The sequence below is a fragment of the Dryobates pubescens genome, chromosome 30, assembly GCF_014839835.1.
Source record: "Dryobates pubescens isolate bDryPub1 chromosome 30, bDryPub1.pri, whole genome shotgun sequence".
In the NCBI taxonomy this organism is placed as follows: Eukaryota; Metazoa; Chordata; class Aves; order Piciformes; family Picidae; genus Dryobates; species Dryobates pubescens.
Window position 1 is genome coordinate 12,817,794 of NC_071641.1, and position 24,557 is coordinate 12,842,350.

Sequence of the window (24,557 nt, forward strand, 5' to 3'; positions counted from 1 at the left end):
TCCCAGCACCACCCAGGCCATGCCCACCGCCCCCAGCAGACTCCCAGCACCACCCAGGCCATGCCCACCGCCCCCAGCAGACTCCCAGCACCACCCAGCCCATGCCCACCGCCCCAGCAGACTCCCAGCACCACCCAGGCCATGCCCACCGCCCCCAGCAGACTCCCATCCTCACCCAGCCCATGCCCACCACCCCCAGCAGACTCCCATCCTCACCCAGGCCATGCCCACCGCCCCAGCAAGCCCCTGCTCGCCTCCCCAGAGGGGCTCGAGCACCTGGTTGGTGCTGGGGTGAGGACCCCGGCTCCCCCTCCCCACCTCACCTCCTTCCGGATGGCCAGCTCCAGGCTCTCTGCCCTCCCTCCCTGCTGCAGGTTCTCGTGCAGGTTCTCCTTGCCCCGGGGGGTGTAGGACACGAAGTCCCCCTCCAGCCGCAGGAACACCACCGGCTCCTCGCGCACGCAGAAGAAAACACATTCCTGCCAGGACAGGGAGAGGCTGCCCCCAGAAGCTCTCCTGCCATTGCTGCTCACCCATCCCCACTGCCCCCTTGACAGAAGCACAGAATCATCAACCAGGTGGGAAGAGACCTCCAAGGTCCTCAAGTCCAACCCATCACCCAACCCAACTGATCAACCAGACCATGGCACCAAGTGCCTCACCCAGGCTGGTCTTAAACACCTCCAGGGACCCCAACCCTACCCCCTCCCCAGGCAGCACATCCCAAGGGCCAATCTCTGGGAAGAACTTCTTCCTAACCTCCAGCCTAAACCTCCCCTGGCACAGCTTGAGACTGTGTCCTCTTGTTCTGCTGCTGCTTGCCTGGGAGAAGAGCCCAACCCCCACCTGGCTACAGCCTCCCTGCAGGGAGTTGCAGAGAGCAAGAAGGTCTCCCCCATGCCTCCTCTTCTGCAGGCTAAGCAACCCCAGCTCCCTCAGCCTCTCCTCACAGGGCTGTGCTCCAGACCCCTCCCCAGCTCTGTTGCCCTTCTCTGGACACCTTCCAGCAGCTCAACCTCTTTCCTAACCTGAGGGGCCCAGAACTGGACACAGGACTCAAGGTGTGGCCTAACCAGTGCTGAGTCCAGGGGCACAATGACTTCCCTGCTCCTGCTGGCCACACTGTTCCTGATGCAGGCCAGGATGCCATTGGCCCTCTTGGCTGCCTGGGCACACTGCAGGCTCATGTTCAGCCTACCACCAACCAGCACCCCCAGGTCCCTCTCTGCCTGGCTGCTCTCAGCCACTCTGACCCCAGCCTGTAGCACTGCCTGGGGTTGCTGTGGCCAATGTGCAGAACCTGGCACTTGGATGTGTTCAGTCTCCTGCCCTTGGCCTCTGCCCATCTGTGCAGCCTTTCAAGGCCCCTCTGCAGAGCCCTACCATGTGGACAGCTGCTCCCAGCTTGGTGTCCCACCAACCTTGTGGCCTTCTCTCTGCAGCTTCTGCAGGACGAGCTTGAAGCCGTTGAGGCTGGGCTGCCCCATGCCGAACACAGCGTAGCCTCCTTTGGCCTGGCGGAAGTTGGGAGCCCCGCAGCTGCCAGTAGTGTTCAACACATCCAGCTTGCCATACACATCCCTGACCAGGAAATACTTCCCCTGCAAAAGCAGGACACAAGCAGGGAGGAGGCAGGCAAGAAGTGAACTGGAGCGAGCAGGTTCGGACGCAGCCATATGGAGAGAAGTGGCATGGAAGGTGCCCAGGCCCCCCCGGGGTGAAACGTGTTCAGCGTGGGGGGGCAGTGGCCATCACAGCATCACAGCATGGTAGGGGTTGGAAGGGACCTCTGGAGATCACCATCACCTTCTGCTAAAGCAGCAGCACCCACAGAAGGACCACCACAGCCAGGTGGGGTTGGAATCTCTCTGGAGAAGGAGACTCCACAGCCTCTCTCTGGGCAGCCTGCTCCATGGCTCCAGCACCCTCACACCAAACAAGTTTCTCCTCCTGGGCCGATGGAACCTCCTGGGTTCCAGCTGGTGCCTATTGCTCCTTGTCCTGTCCCTGGGAACCACTGAAAACAGTCTGGCCCCATCCTCTTGTTCCCTGCTCTTCAGCTACTGATCAGCATCGATCAGATCCCCTCTCCAGCTGCTCTCTTCCAGGCTCAACAGCCCCAGGGCTCTCAGCCTTTCCTCCTCACAGCGATCCTCCAGTCCCCTTAGCATCTTTGTAGCCTCCTCTAGACTCTCTCCAGTGGTTCCCTGTCTCTTTTGACCTGGGGAGCCCAGGACTGGAGCCAGTACTTGAGCTGTGGCCTCGGAGGTGCTGCTCACCTGCACAAGGTAGTGCTCGAGGGTGGCCTCAGAAATGCGTCCCACAGTGTAGTTGGCCTTCAGCAGGTCATCGTGGATCTGAAACTCCTCTCTGCAGTTGTACCTGCAAAAGGACAACACAACAACTTAGGCAAGGGTCAAAAAGGCCAAAACAAACCAGCCAGGTCACTCTTGAAAAGCCCCAGCACTGAGGGGAGAGGCTGCCGGAACGCAGGGGTCCGGAGCTGCCGGAGCAGACCTCGCCGAGGGCCCTTACGTGATGACCACGGGCGCCACTTTGTTGGTGATGATGGACTTGGCCTTGCTGTTGTGGAGCCCCAGGGTCTGGAAGGAGTGGATGCTGAGGGAGTGCTGGTCCTCCATGCTGCTGTCACCTGGTGCCCCACTCTCTGGAGGGGATGCTGGGACCGCCTGCTGTGCCGCGCTGGCCGTCGTACCCATCATCCGCGGGCGGCTGCGGCGCCGCCGGGGAGGAAGCAAGGAGAGGAGGAGAGGGTTGAGGAGTTGGGTTTGCAGCCACTCCTGGTTTAGGAAGGTGGGGGGAAAGCCTAGGCACACCCCCTACCACCACCACAGGCAGCAAGGGTAAGAAACAAAGAGGCTTGGACCTTCCAACCCAGACCAGCATCACCACAGTATCACCAAGGCTGGAAGAGACCTCAAAGACCATCGAGTCCATTCTAAGGTTCCAAACTCTGCACTTGCCCTCCTGCTCCTACAAAGGGTTTCCTGCCTGCCTGTCCTAGGGCCCCCTTCAGAGCCCTGGAGCAGGCTGCCCAGAGAGGTTGTGGAGTCTCCTTCTCTGGAGACTTTCCAGAGCCATCTGGATGTGTTTCTGTGTGACCTGTGCTGGACTCTACGGTCCTGCTCTGGCAGGGGGGGGTTGACTCGATCTCTGGAGGTCCCTTGCAACTGCTAACATCCTCTGCTCCTGTGACTCATCCAGGAGGAAGCAGTCAAAAAAGTGGAGCTGAGGAAAGGGAGAGATCCAAGCCTCTTCGAATCTGCTGAGTCAGCAGGGGGCACTGTGGAGGGACACTGTTGGCCTCACCCTCTGCTTCCCCAGTGCCCATACAGCACTCCAGGGTCCCTCCCTGTGGGGAAACCACTTGAACAAGGAGTAAATATAGCTAACTGTTCACTAATTAATTTGGGAGCTGCCCAGCATGCTTGGGGGCAGCCAGGGAGCTCCCAGCTCCCAGCTCCAGGCTTGTACCCACGTGTCAAGGAGGAACAGTTTGGGGGGAAGGGAGGGAGTGAAGCTCCCACACATCATTCTGTGGCCTCAGAGGCTGCAGGAGGGAAGGTGTCCCCCATGCAGCAATAAACAGCCCTGCAGGGCTCAGAAACTCCCTCAGCTGCAGATCAGGAGCCTGGAGGCAGCAGGAGGAGAGATGAGCAAGTTTAGAAGGTGATTTAAAGCAGCCACTTATTCCCATCCTGGAATTCCCCTCTACCCTAGTGCAGGTGGGGGGATCCCAAAAGCAGACCCCACCCTCCCCATCCCCCACCAGGGAGCTCATCCCTAAACAAGGATGAAAGCTGAAAGGGTCAGCTCAGGGCAGAGAGGGATGGCAGCAGCCAGGAGCACCCCACCACACTCCACTGGTCCAGGACAATGTGGTGACTGTCTGCGGGATCCTGGTAACCTAACAAAGCCAGAGATGGCAAAGGGGCAGGGGAAAGGGGAACAAAACAAAACACCTCTCAGCCTAACCCCTGCTGAGGCAGTCCCCAGTAAAACTCTGCTTTGTACTGGTGCTGGACTGGGAGCAACCCTGGCAGCCGCAGCGGCAGCCGGCGCCTGGCTCGGCAGCGATGCCCAGCGCTGGCAGACCCAGGGCGGCTCCAGCCCGGCCCTCCAAATGTCTTCCTGCTGCCTCACAAGCAGCCCAGGAGCAGTCCCTGAGCTTGATCCCAGGGAATGCCATGCCCCCAGCAGCTGCAAATGCTTCCAGCCAGGGGGGAAAGCCTCTGGAAAATGTGCTATTTCGAGCGGGGGCCGTGCCCAGGCACTGATTTCCCCCGGTCTTTCCCCTCCTCCCCACCTTCCCTCCCTGCTCTGCACAGGGCTGCATTTGGTGTGAATTTTCTGCACCATTAGGCAGCCTGGGTTCTTTCAGAGGCAAGAAAAAGGGCAGTGGGGGGAGGGAAATAAACCCAACTCAGCTGTCTCCTGCCAGTGCCATTTCTCCAAGTCCTTTTTCATGCTTTTGCTTGCACTAAGCACTGTCAGGGCAAAACCAAAGCAAAGTGGGGGAGGGAAATACAGAATCACAGAATGGTTTGGGTTGGAAGGGAGCTTAAAGCTCATCTAGTTGCAAACCCCCCTGCCCCAGGCATGGGCACGTCCCACTAGCCCCCACTAGCCCAGGCTGCTCCAAGGCCTCACCCAGCCTGGCCTCAAACACCTCCAGGGAGGGGGCATCCACCACCTCCCTGGGCAACCTGTGCCAGTGTCTCACCACCCTCACTGGAAAGGATTTCTTCCCAATCTTCCAGTCTGAATCTGCCCTCTTCCAGCTGCGAGCCACTGCCCCTCATCCTGTCACTAGGAGCCCTTGTAAGGAGTCCCTCTCCAGCTTTCCTGTGTTTCAGAGCAGACACTGGTGGCTTTGGAGAGCTCAGCCAGGGAGCAGGAGCCAGGAGGCTGCTTTTTTTGTTGCTGGTTTTTTCCCTTTCCCCTCCTTTATTTTGTTCAGCATTGGTGCATCTCTTCCAAGGCAGCCACAGGAGCTGCACTGATCCCTCTGGGTCTGCTCCAGCACCCCCAGGCTTGCAGGGGGGGAGGGAGAGGGGGGGAGACTCACACACACACCCCCCCAAGTTGCAGGCAGCCTTCTGCATATCCTTCATCCTTGTCCCCCCCACCATCAGCAACCTTCACCCTAAACCCCTCAGGGATTATTTTCTCTTGCCCCAAACCACATCACAAACAAGGAGGCACAGAAAGACGCCGGGGAGAGTTGGACAGGGGCCTCTCAAACCACAAAATGAATGGAGAGAGGAAACGGCCTTTCAGCTGCTTTCCCTCTCTGGGCTGGGCAGCAAAAGCAAGAGAAGTCCCCAGATTCCCCCAAATGGGTGCCCTGGGCAACCATGGAAACGGCTCTGAAAAGGCCAGGGGAAGAGGGGGAGCTTCAGCGTCACCGAGCCCTGGGAGCAGCTGTTCACCGGCACAGCTGCATCTGACTTGCAAGCTGGCACATCACATCACATCACAGAAGGGTCTGAAGGGACCTCCAAAGGTCATCCAGTCCAGCCCCCTCTGCAGTCAGCAGGGACATCCTCCACTAGATCAGGTTGCCCACAGCCTTGTTGAGCCTCACTTTAAATGGGATGGGGCCCCAACCACCTCCCTGTGCAAGCTGTTCCAGTGCTCCACCACCCTCACAGTAAAGAACCTGCTCCTAACATCCAGTCTAGATCTGCTCTTCTCTAGTCTGAAACCATTGCCCCTTGTCCTATCCCCACAGGCCTTTGTAAACAGTCCCTCTCCAGCCTTCTTGTAGCCCCCTTCAAGTACTGCAACACCACCAGTAGGTCTCCCTGGAGCCTTCCCTTCTCCAGGCTGCACCACCCCAGCTCCCTCAGCCTGTCCTCATAGCAGAGGTGAGACATGAGGCATCATTAACCAGTGACTGTTTGCAGTAAGAAATGATATCCACCATCCACAGGGGGATAAAAGTTGTCTTTTGAAACACTGGAGGAGGTTGCTCAGGAAGGTGGCAGAGGCCCTCCCTTTGGAGACACTCAAGATCAAGCTTGATGGGGCTCTGAGCACACTGATCCAGCTGGGGATGTCTCTGCTTGCTTCGAAGGAGGTTGGATTAAATGACCTTGACAGGTCCCTTCCAACCCAAACCATTCTGGGATTCCATGATCAGCCTTTGCTCTGGGATGGAGCTTTTTTGCCATCAGCACCACCTCCCTGGGCAACCTGTTCCAGTGTTCCACCACCCTCACAGCAAAGAACCTGCTCCTAACATCCAGTCTAGATCTGCTCTTCTCTAGTCTGAAGCCCCTTGTCCTATCCCCACAGGCCTTTGCAAAGAGTCTATCTCCAGCCTTCTTCTAGCCCCCCCCTTCAGGTACTGGAAGGCTGCTATTAGGTCTCCTGGGGATGGGTGCAGAAGCAAAACCCTCTCCCAAGAAGCAGCCAAAATGACCTTGCCTGACAGCTCTCCCATCCAGCCCCATCAAGAGCCCAGGCAAGTGAGACAGGAGCCCCAGGAATCAGTCTGACAGGTTCCAGCCCATCCTAGGGCTCAGGATCAGCCCCCAAATCATGTTTCCTCCCCAAAAGCTGAACACAGTTAAGAAACACTCTCAGCAAATGCTTGGGCAGGCAACTTCCCCCTGAAAAAAAACCCAGTAATTTTCTTATTTGACTTAAAAGAACCTCTCTGCATCCAATGTCTGTCTGGAATGTTAAATTGGAGTTATTCCCCCAAAAATCAGCCAGGCTGCCGGGGTTTGGCTTTGCTTGGGAGCCGCTACGAGAAGTCAGGAGGCTCACATTCAACCCATGTGGATTTGCTGGTGGAGTCAGCTGGGACAGCTTCACTGTGAGGGTGGGGAGACACTGGAACAGGTTGCCCAGAGAAGCTGTGGACACCTCATCCCTGGAAGTGCTTCAACCAGGCTGGATGAGGCTTTGAGCAACCTGGGCTAGGGGGAAGTGTCCCTGCCCGTGGCAGGAAGGTTGGAAGTACATAACCTTTGTAGTCCTTTCCAGATCAAGCCAGTCTAGGGTTCTGCGATTCCATGACAAGCCAGTTTTGAGCAGCCCTTACAATCATGGAATTGTCAGGGGTCAAAGGGACCTCAAGGCTCAGCCAGCTCCAAGCCCCTGCCATGGGCAGGGACACCTCACACCACAGCAGGTTGCTCACAGCCACATCCAGCCTGGCTGCAAACACCTCCAGGCAGGAGGCTGCCACCACCTCCCTGGGCAACCTGTGCCAGGCTCTCACCACCCTCATGGGGAACAACTTCTTCCTCACATCCAATCTCAATCTCCCCACTTCTAGTTTTGTTCCATTCCCCCCCAGTCCTATCAGTCCCTGACATCCTCATAAGTCCCTCCCCAGCTTTCCTGTAGCCCCATGTGCCCTTCTCTGGGCACCTTCCAGCTCCTCCAGATCCTTCCTGTGCTAGGGGCTCCAGACCTGGATGCAGTCCTCAAAGTGAGGTCTCAACCAGAGCAGTGCAGAGGGGCAGAATCCCCTCCCTGCCCTGCTGGCCACACTTCTCTTGCTGCAGCCCAGGCTCTGCTTGGCTCTCTGGGCTGCCAGTGCTCACTTGTGGTTCATGCTGAGCTTCTCACCCACCAGCACCCCCAAGGCCTTCCCTTGCAAGATTTAGGAGTTTCCTTGCCTGGAGGCAGAGACAACCTCCCCTGCACAGCACAGAGCCATAGAATGGTTTGGGTTGGAAGGGACCTCCAAAGGTCATCTAGTCCAACGAGACATCCCCAAACAGGTCAGGCTGCTCAGAGCCCCACATCAAGCCTGACTTTGAATGTCTCCAGGGGATGAGCTTTCCCCCACCACCCTGGGCAACCTGTTCCAGTGTGTTCCAGCCCTGCCCCCTGCCTGCATCTTCTCCCCAGGGTAAGGAGACAACCCCAGGGATAGTTGCCAAGCCAGCTCAGCCCCTCACTGGCACTTGCAGCCCTAAGCTCAGGGACCTAAAACAGAATTCAAGCCTGGAATCAAAGTGGCTTGCTAACAAAGAGCCCATTTTCTCCCAAGCCACAAGAAAGGAGAGACACCCTGCAAGGGCTCCCACCAGAACAAGCCACCACTGTTCTTCTCCAGGTGTATTGCTTAAATTCAAAGCTCCAGCGACCAGCTGCTTAGTTATTCCTAACAAGGAGCAGAGCCTGTGGGTGTGCAATGGACAGAGGCTTCCCTTCCCATGCAGACCTCCCTTGGTCAGGCATTGGAACAGGTTGCCCCAGGAGGTGGTGGCCACAGCAACCCCAGGCAGTGCTACAGGCTGGGGTCAGAGCGGCTGAGAGCAGCCAGGCAGAGAGGGACCTGGGGGTGCTGGTTGATGGTAGGCTGAACATGAGCCTGCAGTGTGCCCAGGTGGCCAAGAAGGCCAATGGCATCCTGGCCTGCATCAGGAACAGTGTGGCCAGCAGGAGCAGGGAGGTCATTGTGCCCCTGGACTCAGCACTGGTTAGGCCACACCTTGAGTCCTGTGTCCAGTTCTGGGCCCCTCAGGTCAGGAAAGAGGTTGAGCTGCTGGAAGGTGTCCAGAGAAGGGCAACAAAGCTGGGGAGGGGTCTGGAGCACAGCCCTGTGAGGAGAGGCTGAGGGAGCTGGGGTTGCTTAGCCTGCAGAAGAGGAGGCTCAGGGGAGACCTTCTTGCTCTCTGCAACTCCCTGCAGGGAGGCTGTAGCCAGGTGGGGGTTGGGCTCTTCTCCCAGGCAGCCAGCACCAGAACAAGAGGACACAGTCTCAAGCTGTGCCAGGGGAGGTTTAGGCTGGAGGTGAGGAGAAAGTTCTTCCCAGCAAGAGAGATTGGCCATTGGGATGTGCTGCCCAGGGAGGTGGTGGAGTCCCCATCCCTGGAGGTGTTTAATGTAAGACTGGACGAGGTGCTTGGTGCCATGGGTTAGTTGATCAGATGGTGCTGGGTGATAGGTTGGACTGGATGATCTCAAAGGTCTCTTCCAACTTGGTTAATTCTATTCTATTCTATGGTCCCTGAAGGTGTCCAAGAAGCACTTTAGGATATAGTTTAAGAGCTATGGTGGTCTTAGGCTGGCAGTTGGACTTGTTGATCTTAGAGACTCTTCCAACCAAAACAATTCTATGGGGCATGGGCAATAGGTCAAGAGAGCTTCTCCTCCCCTTCTACTCTGCCCTGCTGAGGCTGCATCTGGAGTATTGTCTCCAGATCTGGGCCCCTCAGTTCAAGAAGGACCTCAGGGAACTGCTTGAAAGAGTCCAGTGCAGAGCCACAAAAGTGATGAAGGCAGTGGAACATCTTCCTTATGGGGAGAGCCTGAGGGAGCTGAGGCTCTGTAGCTTGCAGAGGAGGAGCCTGAGGGTGACCTCATTGCTCTTGCTAAAGCTGTGCAGGGGCAGTGCCCAGAGGCTGGAGCCAGGCTCTGCTGGGGGATGCCCAGTGCCAGCACAAGGGGCAGTGGTGGAAGCTGAGGCAGAGGAAGCTCCATGGAAACAGGAGGCAAAACCTTTTCCCTGTGAGGGTGACAGAGCCCTGGAGCAGGCTGCCCAGGGGGGTTGTGGAGTCTCCCTCTCTGGAGACATTCAAGACCCACCTGGATGTGTTCCTGTGTGCCCTGCTCTGGGTGACCCTGCTCTGGCAGGGGGTTGGACTGGCTGATCTCTCGAGGTGCCTCCCAGCCCCTGGCCCTCTGTGTGGTTCTGTGTGTGTGATTCTATGACCAGCCCAGGGTGGATGTGGAACACCAGAGCCACCACAGCCCGCAGCAGGGTGCTGCTGGAGCATCCCAAGAGAGGACACGTGAGCTCAGTGGCCTCTCCCACATAAATCACAGCAGCAGCCAGTGCTCAGCCCCCCACCTCCTCAGCTCCCAGAGCTGCTCCTCTCCCCCTCCACCCAGCACAGGGGTTATTGCCGTGGCCAAGGACTTGGCAAGGACTCAAAGCCGGAGCAAACAATGGACTAAATATAGCGGGAGGCAGGCAGGCTGCAGCTGCAGGATGCATCTGCCCCAGCTGCTGGGACGAGGAGGAAGCCTGCACTTGCCTGGCTGCCTCATTGCCAGCAGGAAATCAATCCAATGAATCTCCCCCTGTGCATCCTCAGGTTGTTTTATCTGGAGGGGGTTTCTTATCTATTTTGATATGGAGTCAGGGAATTGTCAGGGTCAAAGGGACCTCAAGGCTCAGCCAGCTCCAAGCCCCTGCCATGGGCAGGGACACCTCACACCACAGCAGGTTGCTCACAGCCACCTCCAGCCTGGCTGCAAACACCTCCAGGCAGGAGGCTGCCACCACCTCCCTGGGCAGCCTGTGCCAGGCTCTCACCACCCTCATGGGGAAGAACTTCTTCCTCACAGCCAATTTCAATCTCCCCACTTCTAGTTTTGCTCCATCCCCCCCAGTCCTATCACTCCCTGACACCCTCAAAAGTCCCTCCCCAGCTTTCCTGTAGCCCCCTTCAGACACTGGAAGGCCACAAGAAGGTCTCCTGGGAGCCTTCTCCTCTCCAGACTGAACAGCCCCAACTCCCTCTGTCTCCATAGCAGAGCAGCTCCAGCCCTCTGCTCATCCTCCTGGCCCTTCTCTGGACACCTTCCAGCACCTCCAGGTCCTTTTTGTAACAGGGGCTCCAGGTATTTTGTTGCATTTTATAAGAATCATAGAATCAGCTGGTTGGAAGAGATCTTAAGATCTTTGTGTCAAAGCATAAGCACACAGCTGTCACACCACGTCCCTCAGCACCTCATCCCATTGTCTTTTTGCCACCCCAGGGATGGTGGCTCCACCATTTCCCTGGGTAGCCTGTTCCAGTGCCTGGTGAGCCTTTGGGTGAAGACATTTTTCCTGATCCCCAGCCTAAACCTCCCCTAGTGCAAGGCCAGGCCATTTCCTCTCCTCCTGTCACTTGTGACTTGGGAGAAGAGACCACCCCCAGCTGGCGACAACCTCCTCGCAGGGAGCTGCAGAGATGAGAGCTGCAATGCAAAGCCTTTCAGGAAGCAGCAGCAGTCACACCACCCTCCAAACACATCCATCCCTCCCTTGGGTGCAGAGCAGCCTTTGGCACCCAGCCAGCATGGATGCCTCCAGGAGGATCCAGGGAGGCAGGAAACACCGCAGCAGCTGGCAGGAAGCCCCCAGCGCTGCCAGAGGGGCATCAGGGAAGCCTGGAGGAAGCCCTGGAGCTGAGCCTCCTGCCCCAGTGTGCTCTTTAACCTCCTTTTTCTGTTTCCCAAAAGCAGTGAAAAGAAAAATCACACAAAAGCAAGAGCAGAGCTGGAGTGTGCTGGGAGATAGCCCAGAGCTGAGGCTGCATGGGAACCAGGCTCCTGTTGTTCCAGGTGACGTGGGAAGGAAGCAGCTCAACTCATGAAAAAACAAAACCAAACCAAACAAACCCAAACCTCCACAGCAAAACAAAAAGGAAAGGTGGGAAGTGGTGCATGAAATTGTGGCTGGTTTGAAACATGGCATAAGGCAAGGCAGCAATGCCACCCAAAATCATAGAAGCACAGAATGCAGCAGGTTGGAAGGGCTCCTCAAAGCCTGCAGTGTGCCCAGGGGGCCAAGAAGGCCAAGGGCATCCTGGCCTGCATCAGGAACAGTGTGGCCAGCAGGAGCAGGGAGGGCATTGTGCCCCTGGACTCAGCACTGCTTAGGCCACACCTTGAGTCCTGTGTCCAGATCTGGGCTCCTCAGGTTAGGAAAGAGGTTGAGCTGCTGGAAGGTGTCCAGAGAAGGGCAACAAAGCTGGGGAGGGGTCTGGAGCACAGCCCTGTGAGGAGAGGCTGAGGGAGCTGGGGTTGCTTAGCCTGCAGAAGAGGAGGCTCAGGGGAGACCTTCTTACTCTCTGCAACTCCCTGCAAGGAGGTTGTAGCCAGGTGGGGGTTGGTCTCTTCTCCCAGGCAACCAGCACCAGAACAAGAGGACACAGTCTCAAGCTGTGCCAGGGGAGGTTTAGGCTGGGTGTTAGGAAGAAGTTCTTCCCAGCAAGAGAGATTGGCCCTTGGGATGTGCTGCCCAGGGAGGTGGTGGAGTCCCCATCCCTGGAGGTGTTTAGGAAGAGCCTGGATGGGGTGCTTGGTGCCATGATCAGATAGTGCTGGGTGATAGGTTGGACTTGATGATCCTGAAGGTCTCTTCCAACCTGGTTAATTCTATTCTATTCTGTTATATCTTGTCCAACTCACCTCCACCAAGCAGGGACATCTCCAACTAAGTGAGGTTGCTCAGGGCCACATCAAATCCTTCAGTGTCTCCAGGGATGGGGTCTCCACCACATCCCTGGGCAGCCTGTTCCAGTATTTCACCATTCTCCCTGTAAAGAACTTCCTCCTGATGTCCAGCCTGGATCTACCCTGCTCCAGTTTCAAACCATTGCCCCTTGTCTTATCACCACAGGCCCTTCTAAACAGTCCTTCCCCAGCCTTCCTGAGGGTTCCCTTCAGATATTGAAGGCCAAAATAAGATCTCTCTGGAGCCTTCTCTTCTCCAGGATGGACAACCTCAAGTTTCCCAGCCTGTCTTCATAATACTTTAAAATATACTTTAAAAATCATAGCATTGTTTTGGTTGGAAAAGACCCTCAAGGTCGAGTCCAACCCACACCACCATGGCCACTAAAGCATGTCCCACAGTGCCATGGCCACGCATTTCTTGACCGCCTCCATGCACGGTGACTCCACCACCCCCTGGGCAGCCTCTGCCAGTGCCTGACCACCCTTTCAGGAAAGAACTTTTTCCTAATCTCCAACCTAACCTCTCCCCTGGCACAATTTCAGGCCATTTCCTCCCATTCTATCACCTGATAGCAGGGAGAAGAGACCAACTCCCACCTCACTGCAACTTCCTTTCAGGCAGTTGTAGAGAGCAACGAGGTCTCCTCTCAGCTTCCTTAAAACCAACCCTAAAGCACTTTGCCACGGGGAGGAAAAGGCTCTGGAAAAGGCATTGGGAAGCCAGCTTTGCAGCTTTGATTCTTCAAGCCTTGATTGGTGTATTATGACTTTTAAAGGCACAAAAAAAGAAAGCATAAAAGAGGCACAAAAGAACTCCCCAAGGTCGATGGCCAAAACTACAACTAACCAAGCAGCCTTTCCTAGAGAGCAGAGAGGTGTTCCCCAACCAGGCTGAGACCCCCTGCTGCCCAGCCCCTGTGCTTCATCTGCCAGGGAGGAGGGGAAAGCAGCAGTGGGATGCCTTCTCCCAAATCCAAGCTGGAGCACCAGGAGGTGGAGGAGGAGGAGGACTTGGCATTTCCCATCCCCTTCCCGACGAGCTCCTGCCTTCTGGCAGAGAACCGAGCGCCACATCCCCGTCCTCCACGTGACCCAACCCGCCTCCAGTCACTTGATTTAAAAGTCCTTAAACCCAGGGAAAGCTGCTGGAGACAAGGAATGGGGGAGAGAAAGGCAGCACCCAGGCATCTGGGCTGTAAGCTGGAAGAGGGGAGAGTTAGACTGGAGAGCCTCCTTTATGCAGACAGGCTAAGAGAGTTGGGGTCGTTCAGACTAGAGGGAAAAAGGCTCCAGGGGGACCTTAGAGCAGCCTTCCAGTACCTGAAAGGGGACTGCAAGAAAGCTGGGGAGGGACTTTTTCCAAGGGCTTGTAGTAATAGGATGAGAGGAAATGGACTGAAGCTTGAGGAGGGCAGATTCAGACTGGAGATTGGGAAGAAATTCTCTCCAGTGAGGCTGGTGAGACACTGGAAGAGGTTGCTCAGGGAGGGTGTGGATGCCTCCTCACTGGAGGCATTCAAGGCCAGACTGGATGGAGCCTTGGGCAACCTGGGCTAGCAGAAGGCATCCCTGCTCTTTGCAGTGGGGGTGGAACTAGATGATCTTTAAGGTCCCTTCCAACTCAAACCACTCTGGGATTCAATGTCACCCCAAAAAGGTGAGTGTGACTCTGCACCCCACCACAGAACTGGCCACCAACAGGAAGGATGCTGGTGCTGGGTGGGAGGTACCAGAGTGGTGCCAGCCTGCAGCCACACCTGGTTTAGAGTGAATTCTTTCCTCAGCAGTGCTAAACTTTCCTCCTTGAGCAAAGACTGGGTGATGCACTGCAGGAACTAAGACACAAACTCCAGCGTCTCATCAGCAGGATACAAAACCAAGAGGTGGCTCCTTGGGCTGAGCCACCTCTGCTTTGCCCAGAGCTGCTAACAGCAGCCCAGGTGCAGGTTGCCCTTTGGCTGAGCATCTACCACATCCTCCTTCCCCTCCTCCCTCTAGAAAAACAGCTGCTCCTTTCCTGCTCTTTTTAAAGCCACACAGACTTGCCAGTCCCTTGGATGCCGCTTGGCAGGGCTAAGAGGCGGCCGAGGGACAGGCAGGAGATGCTCAGGCCGCCCAAGCGAAGGGTTTTACCGATGGCATTCAACGGGGAAGAGGAACAAAGCCCTAATTTGCAAGCTCCAGCGCTGCGGGTTGTGCCGGCAGCCCTGCTTTCAAGGTCTGCGAGCATGCTTACTGAGGAGTTTCCTTTCAGCCATGCAAAGAGACAAACAAAAAGCCATAAAGGATGGAGATAAAGGCCGGGGTCATCTCCAAAGAGACGCCCATCCTGTAGAGGAACCTTCCTGCAACACCAGATCCTCCCCGCCCCATCACAGCCCCACGCCCAAACCCTCTCCGCCAAATTCCACCCTCCCCCCATGTCACTTCCATCTCCTCCTCACAAAGGTTTTGTGCTGTGACCCCACCAAATTTCACCTCCACACCACTTCCATCTCCTCCTCACACAGGTTCCATGGTCTGACGGCACCAAACTTCACCCCCACGCCGCTTGCATCTCCTCCTCATGGGCACAACCTCACACTAGCCCGCAGCAAGGGGTGTCCCCACGGGGCGGGGGGGGGATGCTGGGGTGGCAGCCACCCCACAGCTCCCTGCTGCCAAGCCTGGGAGGCTGAGCGCCAGGAGGAGGGCGGGCAGGGCGCTCGGGGGAAGGCGAGGGCTATGATTTGTGCTATTCATAGCTAACCGCCGGCTGGCTTCCCGACGGCAACGCTGCCGGAGCCGCGGGACGGCTCCCTTTACAAGGTGGGGGCTGCTCCTCAAAGCCAAGCTCCTGCAGGACCGCACCTTCCCTGCCAGACAGGCAGCACCTCCTGCTCGCCGGCACCCAGCGGGCACGCTCGCCCCTGGTGCCCTGCTGGCTGGTTTTTGCTCGTGGGAGCCAAGAATCATAGAATTATCAGGGTTGGAAGGGACCTCAAGGCTCAGCCAGCTCCAACCCCCTGCCATGGGCAGGGACACCTCACACCACAGCAGGTTGCTCACAGCCACCTCCAGCCTGGCTGCAAACACCTCCAGCCAGGAGGCTGCCACCACCTCCCTGGGCAGCCTGTGCCAGGCTCTCACCACCCTCCTGGGGAACAACTTCTTCCTCACAGCCAATCTCAAGCTCCCCACTTCTAGTTCTGCTCCATCCCCCCCCAGTCCTATCACTCCCTGACACCCTCAAAAGTCCCTCCCCAGCTTTCTTGGAGCCCCCTTCAGATCCTGGAAGGCCACAATTAGGTCTCCTCAGAGCCTTCTCCTCTCCAGCCTGCACAACCCCAACTCTCTCAGTCTGTCTCCATACAGAGCAGCTCCAGCCCTCTGCTCATCCTCATGGCCCTGCTCTGGGCACACTCCAGCACCTCCAGATCCTTCCTGTAAGAGGGGCTCCAGAACTCTTGCCGGGGCTCTCCCCTCTTCCCCTACCTTTAAATCCAAGCCAAATCAAGCAAATCCCGGGGGTGGGGGGGATCTGCTCACAACAGAGACCTGCTGGATATTTTTAGGCTCAATGTCATCCGTGCAAAGGCAATAATCACTTCCTGCCTTCCAGGAAGGAAATGTCCCAGCACCGGCTGCCTGCATGCCTGCCCACTCCCTCCTCAGGCAGTGCCTGCCTGCTCCCTGGCCCAGCCACCCCCAAAACCTGTTCACCACGACCCCCCCCCCCGACACGTTTCGCGGGGGGGAGGGGGTAACAACCGGGACACAGCACGGGATGTCCCCAGTGGCAGAGAGAAGAGGTGGTGCTCATGCCAGAGGAGCGATGCACCAGGGAAAGGGCAGAGGAAGAGGTCCGGGAAAGCCCAGCAGCCATAGGAAGTGCAGCCTGGATGCAGCTTCTGGAAGTTTTCAGCTCCAGCAGGGCAGGAGCTCGGCAAGAGCAGGCAGCCTTCCCAGCTAGGACATGCTCCTCATCCCAGGTGACCTGGCACTGAGGATGACCGAGGGACCCTACATGGAAGTGCCAGTGAGGGCTTGCCCTCTCCTTCCAGGCTCCCTGAACTGGAGGCTGTGGAGCCAAACCCAGGATTGCAACCCAAGCATGGGTAGGTTCTCATCCTCCTGCAGCTCCCTTTCGCAGAACCAGCTCTCCCCAAATGACTTTTGGGGTGTAAGTGAGGCAGCCAAGGGATGCAACCCCCAAAACTCCCTTTGAGCCACTCAAGCCACAGCCACAGGACCTCCTGGCTCAGCCCCTGCAGGGCTAGCTTCCAGGCAGCAGGACAGACAGAGAAGTCCCTTTTCAATAGGAAATGGGACTGCAAAGGCACAAGAGCTGGGGGGAGGGACATGGATGCTGGGCCCCAAAACTAGTTCTGTCTTTTCTAGAGGTCTGAAGTGCAGCATTGGCTTCCCCCCACCTCCCGCCCCCCCGGCTTTTCAGCACCTCATGGTCACGCAGTGGGGTTTGTGCTCCGGGAGGCAAAATAAAGCTTCATCCCCACCACCTTCCCCCGCTTTGGCTTGGGGTGAGAGGACCTCTGCCCAAAAAATATCACCCCCACGGGAAGAAGGCTGCTTCCAGCAGCAGCACCTGACCCCCCCAACCCCCCGGTCCCGATGGGGGGAGGGGAGGAGGGAGGGGAGGAGGAAGGGGAAAGGGAAGAGGAAAAGGAAAGGGACCCCCGAGGTGCCGCCCTGCTCCAAGCTGGTGCCCCACGCCCGAGCCTGGCTCCTCCATCCCCTTTTTCACGCATCCGCCGGGAAATGAACTCTCCCCACAGCCGGGGAGGGGAAGCGCAGGGCATGGCTTGTCCCGGGATAGGACGAAAGGGGTGCTTGGTCCCAGGGGGTCGGAATACCCGGTCCCGGGGTCGAGGGGGAATGCTCGGCCAGGGGTGGGGCATGCTTGGCCCTGGTGAGTGAGAAATGCCCGGAGCGGAGGGGACGTCTGGCTGTGGGGGAGGGTGATGCTCGGTCCCGGGGGGTGCTCGCTGCGGGGGGGTGCCCGGTCCCGGGGAAGAGGGGATGCCCGGTCCAGGGGAAGGGGATGCTTGCTTTCGAGAAGGCAGGATACCCGGTCCCGGGGTGGGGGGGATCGCTGGGTCTCAGGGTGGGGGTACTTGGCTCCGGGATGCCCGGTGCCCGGGGGGGTTGGGAGGATGGAGGGAGCTCGGTACCTTGCGTGGGCTCCGGGCTCAGCTCCCACGCCGGGCTGGCCGCGCCGCGGGTCGGTCCATGGGGGCGGCGGGAGCGGGGTGGCGGGAGCGAAGCCCCGCGGCCGCCCCGACCGCCGGAGCCTCGGCGGGGGAAGAGGCGGAGGCGGAGCCGGAGGAGGGGCAGCGCTGCCGCCCGGCCCCACCACGCCGTGCCCGCCCCTCGCAGCGGACAGCCCCCACCGGCATGAGGCTGCCCCCACCCCTCCCGTTGGAGCCCACTCCCAGCGACAGTGCCCACCCGCCCCCTTGGGGACCCTCCGGTACCTAACATCCCCCACGCACAGCACCCAACCCCCTGGGGACCCTCTGGCACCTAACATGTCACAGCACCCATCCACTGGAGACCCTCTGGCACCTAGCATCCCGCACCCACCCGCCTGGAGACCCTCTGGCATGTAACATCCCCCACCCACAGCACCCACCCCCTTGGGCACCCTCTGGCAACTACCACTCCCCATCCATAGCACCCACCCCGTTGAAGCCCACCCCTAGTCACAGCACCTTCCCCACAGGGCCACTATGGACCCCCCAGAGGAGGGAGGGATGTCTGTGGTGGGGGCCGGGCTGAGGGGTGCTGCTGCGCTGGGTGACCTCCTAGGTCTTTTCCAACCCGGTTAATGCTGTGGTTCCGTGGATCCGGGCTGGGACTGGTGTGAAGTGGCCTGTGGGGAGCTCCTGCTTCCCTTCTTTACCATGTTGTATTCTCCAGGGAAAGCTAAGGCCCAGGACTTGCTTCTGCAAGTGCTCAGCAGGGCTTTTGAAAGCAGACAGAGCCGAAGCTCACAGGGGAATATGCACTTTCTGCAGCCTTTGGTGGGCATGGTTGAGAGGCTATAGACTGGAGGCACCCTCTGAAACACCAGGATAGCTCCAGGCCCCCAGGTCTCTTTGCACACACACCCCAACCCCCCCTTGCTTGGGCCACTCAGAAAACTGCTGCCCACCCAAGTTCAGTCACCACGGTGGGTTCCTGTGATGGCTCTGCCAGGAGCAGCATCAAGGTCTGCTCATCTCCTGCTGGTTTCCAGCACAGCACAGAGCAAAGCCAGGAGATGACTTTAGGCTTCCCTCACTGCCAACAGGCATCACACTTACTCTGCTGCTGCAGGAAGATGTTGGTTTAGCTAAAAATCCATAAAACCCCAAATCCTTCAGCTCCTAACCACCTTTGCCCAATCTGTTTGGGTTGACCTCTGAGCCCTCAGAGGGTCCCATCTAGGAGGACCCTAACCTGAGATAGAATCACAGAACCACACAGAATCAACCAGGTTGGAAGAGACCTCCAAGATCACCAAGTCCAACCCATCACACAACCCTCACCAACCAGACCATGGCACCAAGGGCCTCATCCAGGCTGGTCTTAAACACCTCCAGGGATGCTGACCCCACCCCCACCCTGGGCAGCACATCCCAATGGGCAAGCTCTCTTCCTGGGAAGAACTTCTTTCTAAGATCAAGCCTAAACCCTCAGGTTAGGAAAGAGGTTGAGCTGCTGGAAGGTGTCCAGAGAAGGGCAACAAAGCTGGGGAGGGGTCTGGGGCACAGCCCTGTGAGGAGAGGCTGAGGGAGCTGGGGTTGCTTAGCCTGGAGAAGAGGAGGCTCAGGGGAGACCTTCTTGTTCTCTCCAACTCCCTGAAGGGAGGCTGTAGCCAGGTGGGGGTTGGTCTCTTCTCCCAGGCAGCCAGCACCAGAACAAGAGGACACAGTCTCAAGCTGTGCCAGGGGAAGTGTAGGCTGGATGTTAGGAAGAAGTTCTTCCCAGCAAGAGAGATTGGCCCTTGGGATGTGCTGCCCAGGGAGGTGGTGGAGTCCCCATCCCTGGAAGTGTTCAGGAAGAGCCTGGATGGGGTGCTTGGTGCCATGGTTGAGTTGATCAGATGGTGCTGGGTGATAGGTTGGACTGGATGATCTCGAAGGGCTCTTCCAACCTGGTTCATTCTATTTGATTTGATTCGATTCAATTCGATTCGATTCTATTCTAAACTTCCCCCTTGGCACAGCTTGAGACTGGGTCCTCTTGTTCTGGTGCTGGTTGCCTGGGAGAAGAGACCAACCCCCACCTGGCTGCAGCTCCAACTCCCCAGGACTGCAGCCTTGCTCATACCCAGCACCATCCCAGGGAGGCATGGCCAAGGAAAGGTTTATGGGCCCCCACCAGCCGGAGGGGGAAGGGGAGTGAGGGTGTTAAGGCATTCACCGGAGCAGGGAAGGAGAGCCAGGAATGTAAACGGAGCCTGGAGGCTGCCGAAAATGGTAAGGGCTGGGAAGCAGTGCTGGAAAGTTTGTTCATCAGGATCTGAGATACTAGCCAGGCTCCCAGCCTTCAGCTTTGGAAGCCAGGACTGAGGAAACCAAAAGCACCCCAAAAATTCAGGAGGAAAAGGGTTGGTGCTCCCTGCAGCTGGGCATCACGGCTGGGCTTGGGCTTGGTGGCTGCTCCGATGACCTTGGAGGCCTTTTCCAGCTGCAACAATTCTGTGATCACAGGGGCAAAGAAGAGAGGACCTCCCAAATGCCCCAGCAGCACTGCTTTGTTTATCATGCTCCTCTCCTCTCCTCTCCTCTCCTCTCCTCTCCTCTCCTCTCCTCTCCTCTCCTCTCCTCTCCTCTCCTCTCCTCTCCTCTCCTCTCCTCTCCTCTCCTCTCCTCTCCTCTCCTCTCCTCTCCTCTCCTCTCCTCTCCTCTCCTCTCCTCTCCTCTCCTCTCCTCTCCTCTCCTCTCCTCTCCTCTCCTCTCCTCTCCTCTCCTCTCCTCTCCTCTCCTCTCCTCTCCTCTCCTCTCCCCTCCCCTCCCCTCCCCTCCCCTCCCCTCCTCTCCCCTCCCCTCCCCAACAAACCTCTCCAAACCTCTCCGAACCGAACCTCTCTGAACCTCTCCAAACCTCTCTGAACCTCTCTGAACTGAACCTCTCCTCTCCGAACCTCTCTGAACCTCTCCAAACCTCTCCTTTACGAACCTCTCCGAACCGAACCTCTCCGAACCGAACCTCTCCGAACCTCTCCGAACCTCTCCGAACCGAACCTCTCCGAACCTCTCTGAACCGAACCTCTCCGAACCGAACCTCTCCGAACCTCTCTGAACCTCTCTGAACTGAACCTCTCTTCTCCGAACCTCTCTGAACCTCTCCAAACCTCTCCTCTCCGAACCTCTCCTCTCCGAACCTCTCTGAACCTCTCCAAACCTCTATGAACCTCTCCGAACCTCTCTGAACTGAACCTCTTCGAACCGAACCTCTCCTCTCCTCTCCGAACCTCTCCTCTACGTACCTCTCCTCTCCGAACCTCTCCTCTACGTACCTCTCCTCTCTGAACCGAACCTCTCCGAACCGAACCTCTCCGAACCTCTCCTTTACGAACCTCTCTGAACCTCTCCGAACCGAACCTCTCCGAACCGAACCTCTCCGAACCTCTCCTTTACGAACCTCTCTGAACCTCTCCAAACCGAACCTCTCCGAACCTCTCCTTTACGAACCTCTCTGAACCTCTCCGAACCAAACCTCTCCGAACCGAACCTCTCCGAACCGAACCTCTCCGAACCTCTCTGAACCGAACCTCTCCGAACCGAACCTCTCCGAACCTCTCTGAACCTCTCTGAACTGAACCTCTCTTCTCCGAACCTCTCTGAACCTCTCCAAACCTCTCCTCTCCGAACCTCTCCTCTCCAAACCTCTCTGAACCTCTCCGAACCTCTCCGAACCTCTCCTCTACAAACCTCTCCGAACCTCTCCTCTCCTCTCCTCTCCGAACCTCTCCTCTCCAAACCTCTCCTCTCTGAACCTCTCTGAACCTCTCCTCTACAAACCTCTCTGAACCTCTCCTCTCCGAACCTCTCCAAACCTCTCCTCTCCAAACCTCTCCTCTCCGAACCTCTCCTCTCTGAACCTCTCCTCTCCGAACCTCTCTGAACCTCTCTGAACCTCTCCAAACCTCTCCGAACCTCTCCTCTCTGAACCTCTCCTCTCCGAACCTCTCTGAACCTCTCTGAACCTCTCCAAACCTCTCCAAACCTCTCCGAACCTCTCCTCTCCGAACCTCTCTGAACCTCTCTGAACCGAACCTCTCTGAACCTCTCTGAACCGAACCTCTCCGAACCTCTCTGAACCGAACCTCTCTGAACCTCTCTGAACCGAACCTCTCCGAACCTCTCTGAACCGAACCTCTCTGAACCTCTCTGAACCGAACCTCTCCAAACCTCTCCTCTCCGAACCTCTCTGAACCTCTCCTCTCTGAAACTCTCCGAACCTCTCCGAACCTCTCCGAACCTCTCTCCTCTCCGAACCTCTCTGAACCGAACCTCTCCAAACCTCTCCTCTCCGAACCTCTCTGAACCTCTCCTCTCTGAAACTCTCCGAACCTCTCCGAACCTCTCCGAACCTCTCTCCTCTCCGAACCTCTCTGAACCGAACCTCTCCAAACCTCTCCTCTCTGAACCTCTCCGAACCTCTCCGAACCTCTCTCCTCTCCGAACCTCTCTGAACCGAACCTCTCCGAACCGAACCTCTCCAAACCTCTCCTCTCCGAACCTCTCCTCTCTGAACCTCTCTGAACCTCTCCAAACCTCTCCTCTCCGAACCTCTCCTCTCCGAACCTCTCTGAACCTCTCCTCTCTGAAACTCTCCGAACCTCTCCGAACCTCTCCAAACCTCTCCTCTCTGAACCTCTCTGAACCTCTCTGAACCTCTCCAAACCAAACCTCTCCAAACCTCTCCGAACCTCTCTGAACCTCTCTGAACCTCTCCGAACCAAACCTCTCCAAACCTCTCTGAACCTCTCCAAACCTCTCCGAACCTCTCCGAACCTCTCCAAACCGAACCTCTCCGAACCGAACCTCTCCTCTAACTCCAACTCCAACAGGCTCTGAGGTGCCCCTGAATGGAGCCTTTGGGCAAGAAACAAGCCAGAATTTGAGGAGAAAATCCAGGAGGGAGCAGCCATGCAACACATGTGGCTAGTGCAAAGGAGAGGCTTCCCTCACTGCCTTCTCCATCCATCCTCCTCCTCATTCACACAGTCACAGAACTGTCAGGGTTGGGAGGGACCTCAAGGATCATTCAGTTCTAACCCCCCTGCCATGGCCAGGGACACCTCACACTACATCAGTGCCACTTTCTAACTCAAGATCAGGATCAGAGAGGATCACAAGAACAAGAGAAGAGTTGGCATCATCATCATCATCATCATCATCATCATCATCATCATCATCATCATTATCATCATCATTTAGTAACCAATGAACAACAACAGCAACCAGCAGCAGGTTAACAGCAGGGCAGCTGCTGCTGATCTCCAAGGTCTTTTCCAACCTGATTAATTCTGCATTCTGCTGCAGTATGCACCCACAGCAGGACCAAGCCAAGCTGGGGGGTGTGGGGTGTGAAGGGCATCCTCCCCCCCAAAACTCAGATCAGTGGCACCCTTGGTGTGGCCATCCCAGCTTCACCCACAGGACCCAGTATGGACACGGACGGTCTGGGAATGTGGAGTGCTGCTGTGGTATTTCACGGCTGGAGCCTGCATCCTGAACTGATGAGCACATCAGGGTGGCTTTGTAGAACCACAGACTGGTTTGGGTTGGAAGGGGCCTCTGAAGGTCATCCAGTCCAACCCCCTGCAGCCAGCAGGGACATCTGCAACTGGAGCAGGCTGCTCACAGCCCCAAACAACCTGGCCTGGAATGGTTCCAGGGATGGAGCTTCTGCCACCTGTCTGGGCAACCTGGGCCAGGGTCTCACCACCCTCAGAGTAAAACATTTCTTCCTCCTCTCTAGTCTCAGTCTCCCTCTTTTAGTTTAAACCATCACCCCTGTCCCCAGCTTCCTGAACAGTCCCTTTAAGCACTGCAAGGCCACCAGAAGGTCTCCCTGAAGCCTTCTCTTCTCCAGGCTGAACAACCTCAACTCTCAACCTGTCCTCCCAGCAGAGAGCTTCCAGCCCTTGCATCACTGCTGTGGCCTCCATTGGCTTCACTCCAACAGGTCCATGTCTGTCCTGTGCTGAGGACTCCAGAGCTGGCCCCAGCACTGCAGGTGGGGTCTCAGCAGAGCAGAGGGGCAGAATCCCCTCCCTGCCCCTGCTGCCCATGCTGCTGGGGACCAGCCCAGCTGGCTCTAGGCTGGGAGTACAAAATGCCACTCATCTCCAGCTTTTTCCCCACTGCCATCCCCGAGTCTTTCTCCTCAGGGCTGCTCTCCAGACATGCTGGAGGGAAGGGATCCATCCAGAGGGACCTGACCAGGCTGGAGAGCTGGGCCTAAGCTAAGCTCATAAGCTTCAACACCACCAAGTCCAGGGTCCTGCATCTGGATTGGGGCAATCCCAAGCACTGATATAGGCTGGGCAGGGACTGGCATGAGCCAGCACTTGCAGCCCAGAGAGCCAACCAGAGCCTGGGCTGCAGCAAGAGACACATAGCCAGCAGGGCCAGGGAGGGGATTCTGCCCCTCTGCTCCACTCTGCTGAGACCCCACCTGGAGTACTGCATCCAGTTCTGGAGCCCCTAGCACAGGAAGGATCTCGAGGAGCTGGACGGTGTCCAGAGAAGGGCCACAAGGATGAGCAGAGGGCTGGAGCTGCTCTGCTATGGAGACAGACTGAGGGAGTTGGGGCTGTTCAGTCTGGAGAAAAGAAAGCTCCCAGGAGACCTTCTTGTGGCCTTCCAGGATCTGAAGGGGGCTCCAAGAAAGCTGGGGAGAGACTTTTGAGGGTGTCAGGGAGTGATAGGACTGGGGGGGGGATGGAGCAAAACTAGAAGTGGGGAGATTGAGATTGGCTGTGAGGAAAGTTGTTCCCCATGAGGGTGGTGAGAGCCTGGCACAGGCTGCCCAGGGAGGTGGTGGCAGCCTCCTGCCTGGAGGTGTTTGCAGCCAGGCTGGAGGTGGCTGTGAGCAACCTGCTGTGGTGTGAGGTGTCCCTGCCCATGGCAGGGGGTTGGAGCTGGCTGATCCTCGAGATCCCTTCCAGCCCTGACAGCTCTGAGTCTATGAAATTGCTAGGGGTTTGCAAATTGAGTGCAGCTTAAGTTCAGGGTTTTATTTGGGGTCTGGTTTGGACACTCTCTCAAGCAGAACCTCTCCACTTTGATGGCCAGGTCTGTGCAGGTTTCTGCACCCAGTGGTGGAGGATAAAT

At 57.4% G+C, this 24,557-nt stretch overlaps 1 protein-coding gene across 1 annotated transcript in view; it reads right to left on the minus strand.

Annotated features, from left to right (window-relative positions):
* The window catches only part of PALD1 (phosphatase domain containing paladin 1), a 46,729-nt gene extending 29,211 nt beyond the window's left edge, over nt 1-17,518 (minus strand). Inside the window, exons 1-5 of the mRNA XM_054174747.1 lie at nt 17,394-17,518; nt 2,536-2,733; nt 2,280-2,382; nt 1,422-1,601; nt 324-479 (exon numbers count right to left, since the gene is read on the minus strand). Coding sequence (XP_054030722.1) covers nt 324-479; nt 1,422-1,601; nt 2,280-2,382; nt 2,536-2,723 — 627 coding nt within the window. The 5' untranslated portion in view covers nt 2,724-2,733; nt 17,394-17,518. The remainder of the gene's footprint in view (nt 1-323; nt 480-1,421; nt 1,602-2,279; nt 2,383-2,535; nt 2,734-17,393) is intronic.
* Nucleotides 17,519-24,557: the final 7,039 nt, after the last annotated feature.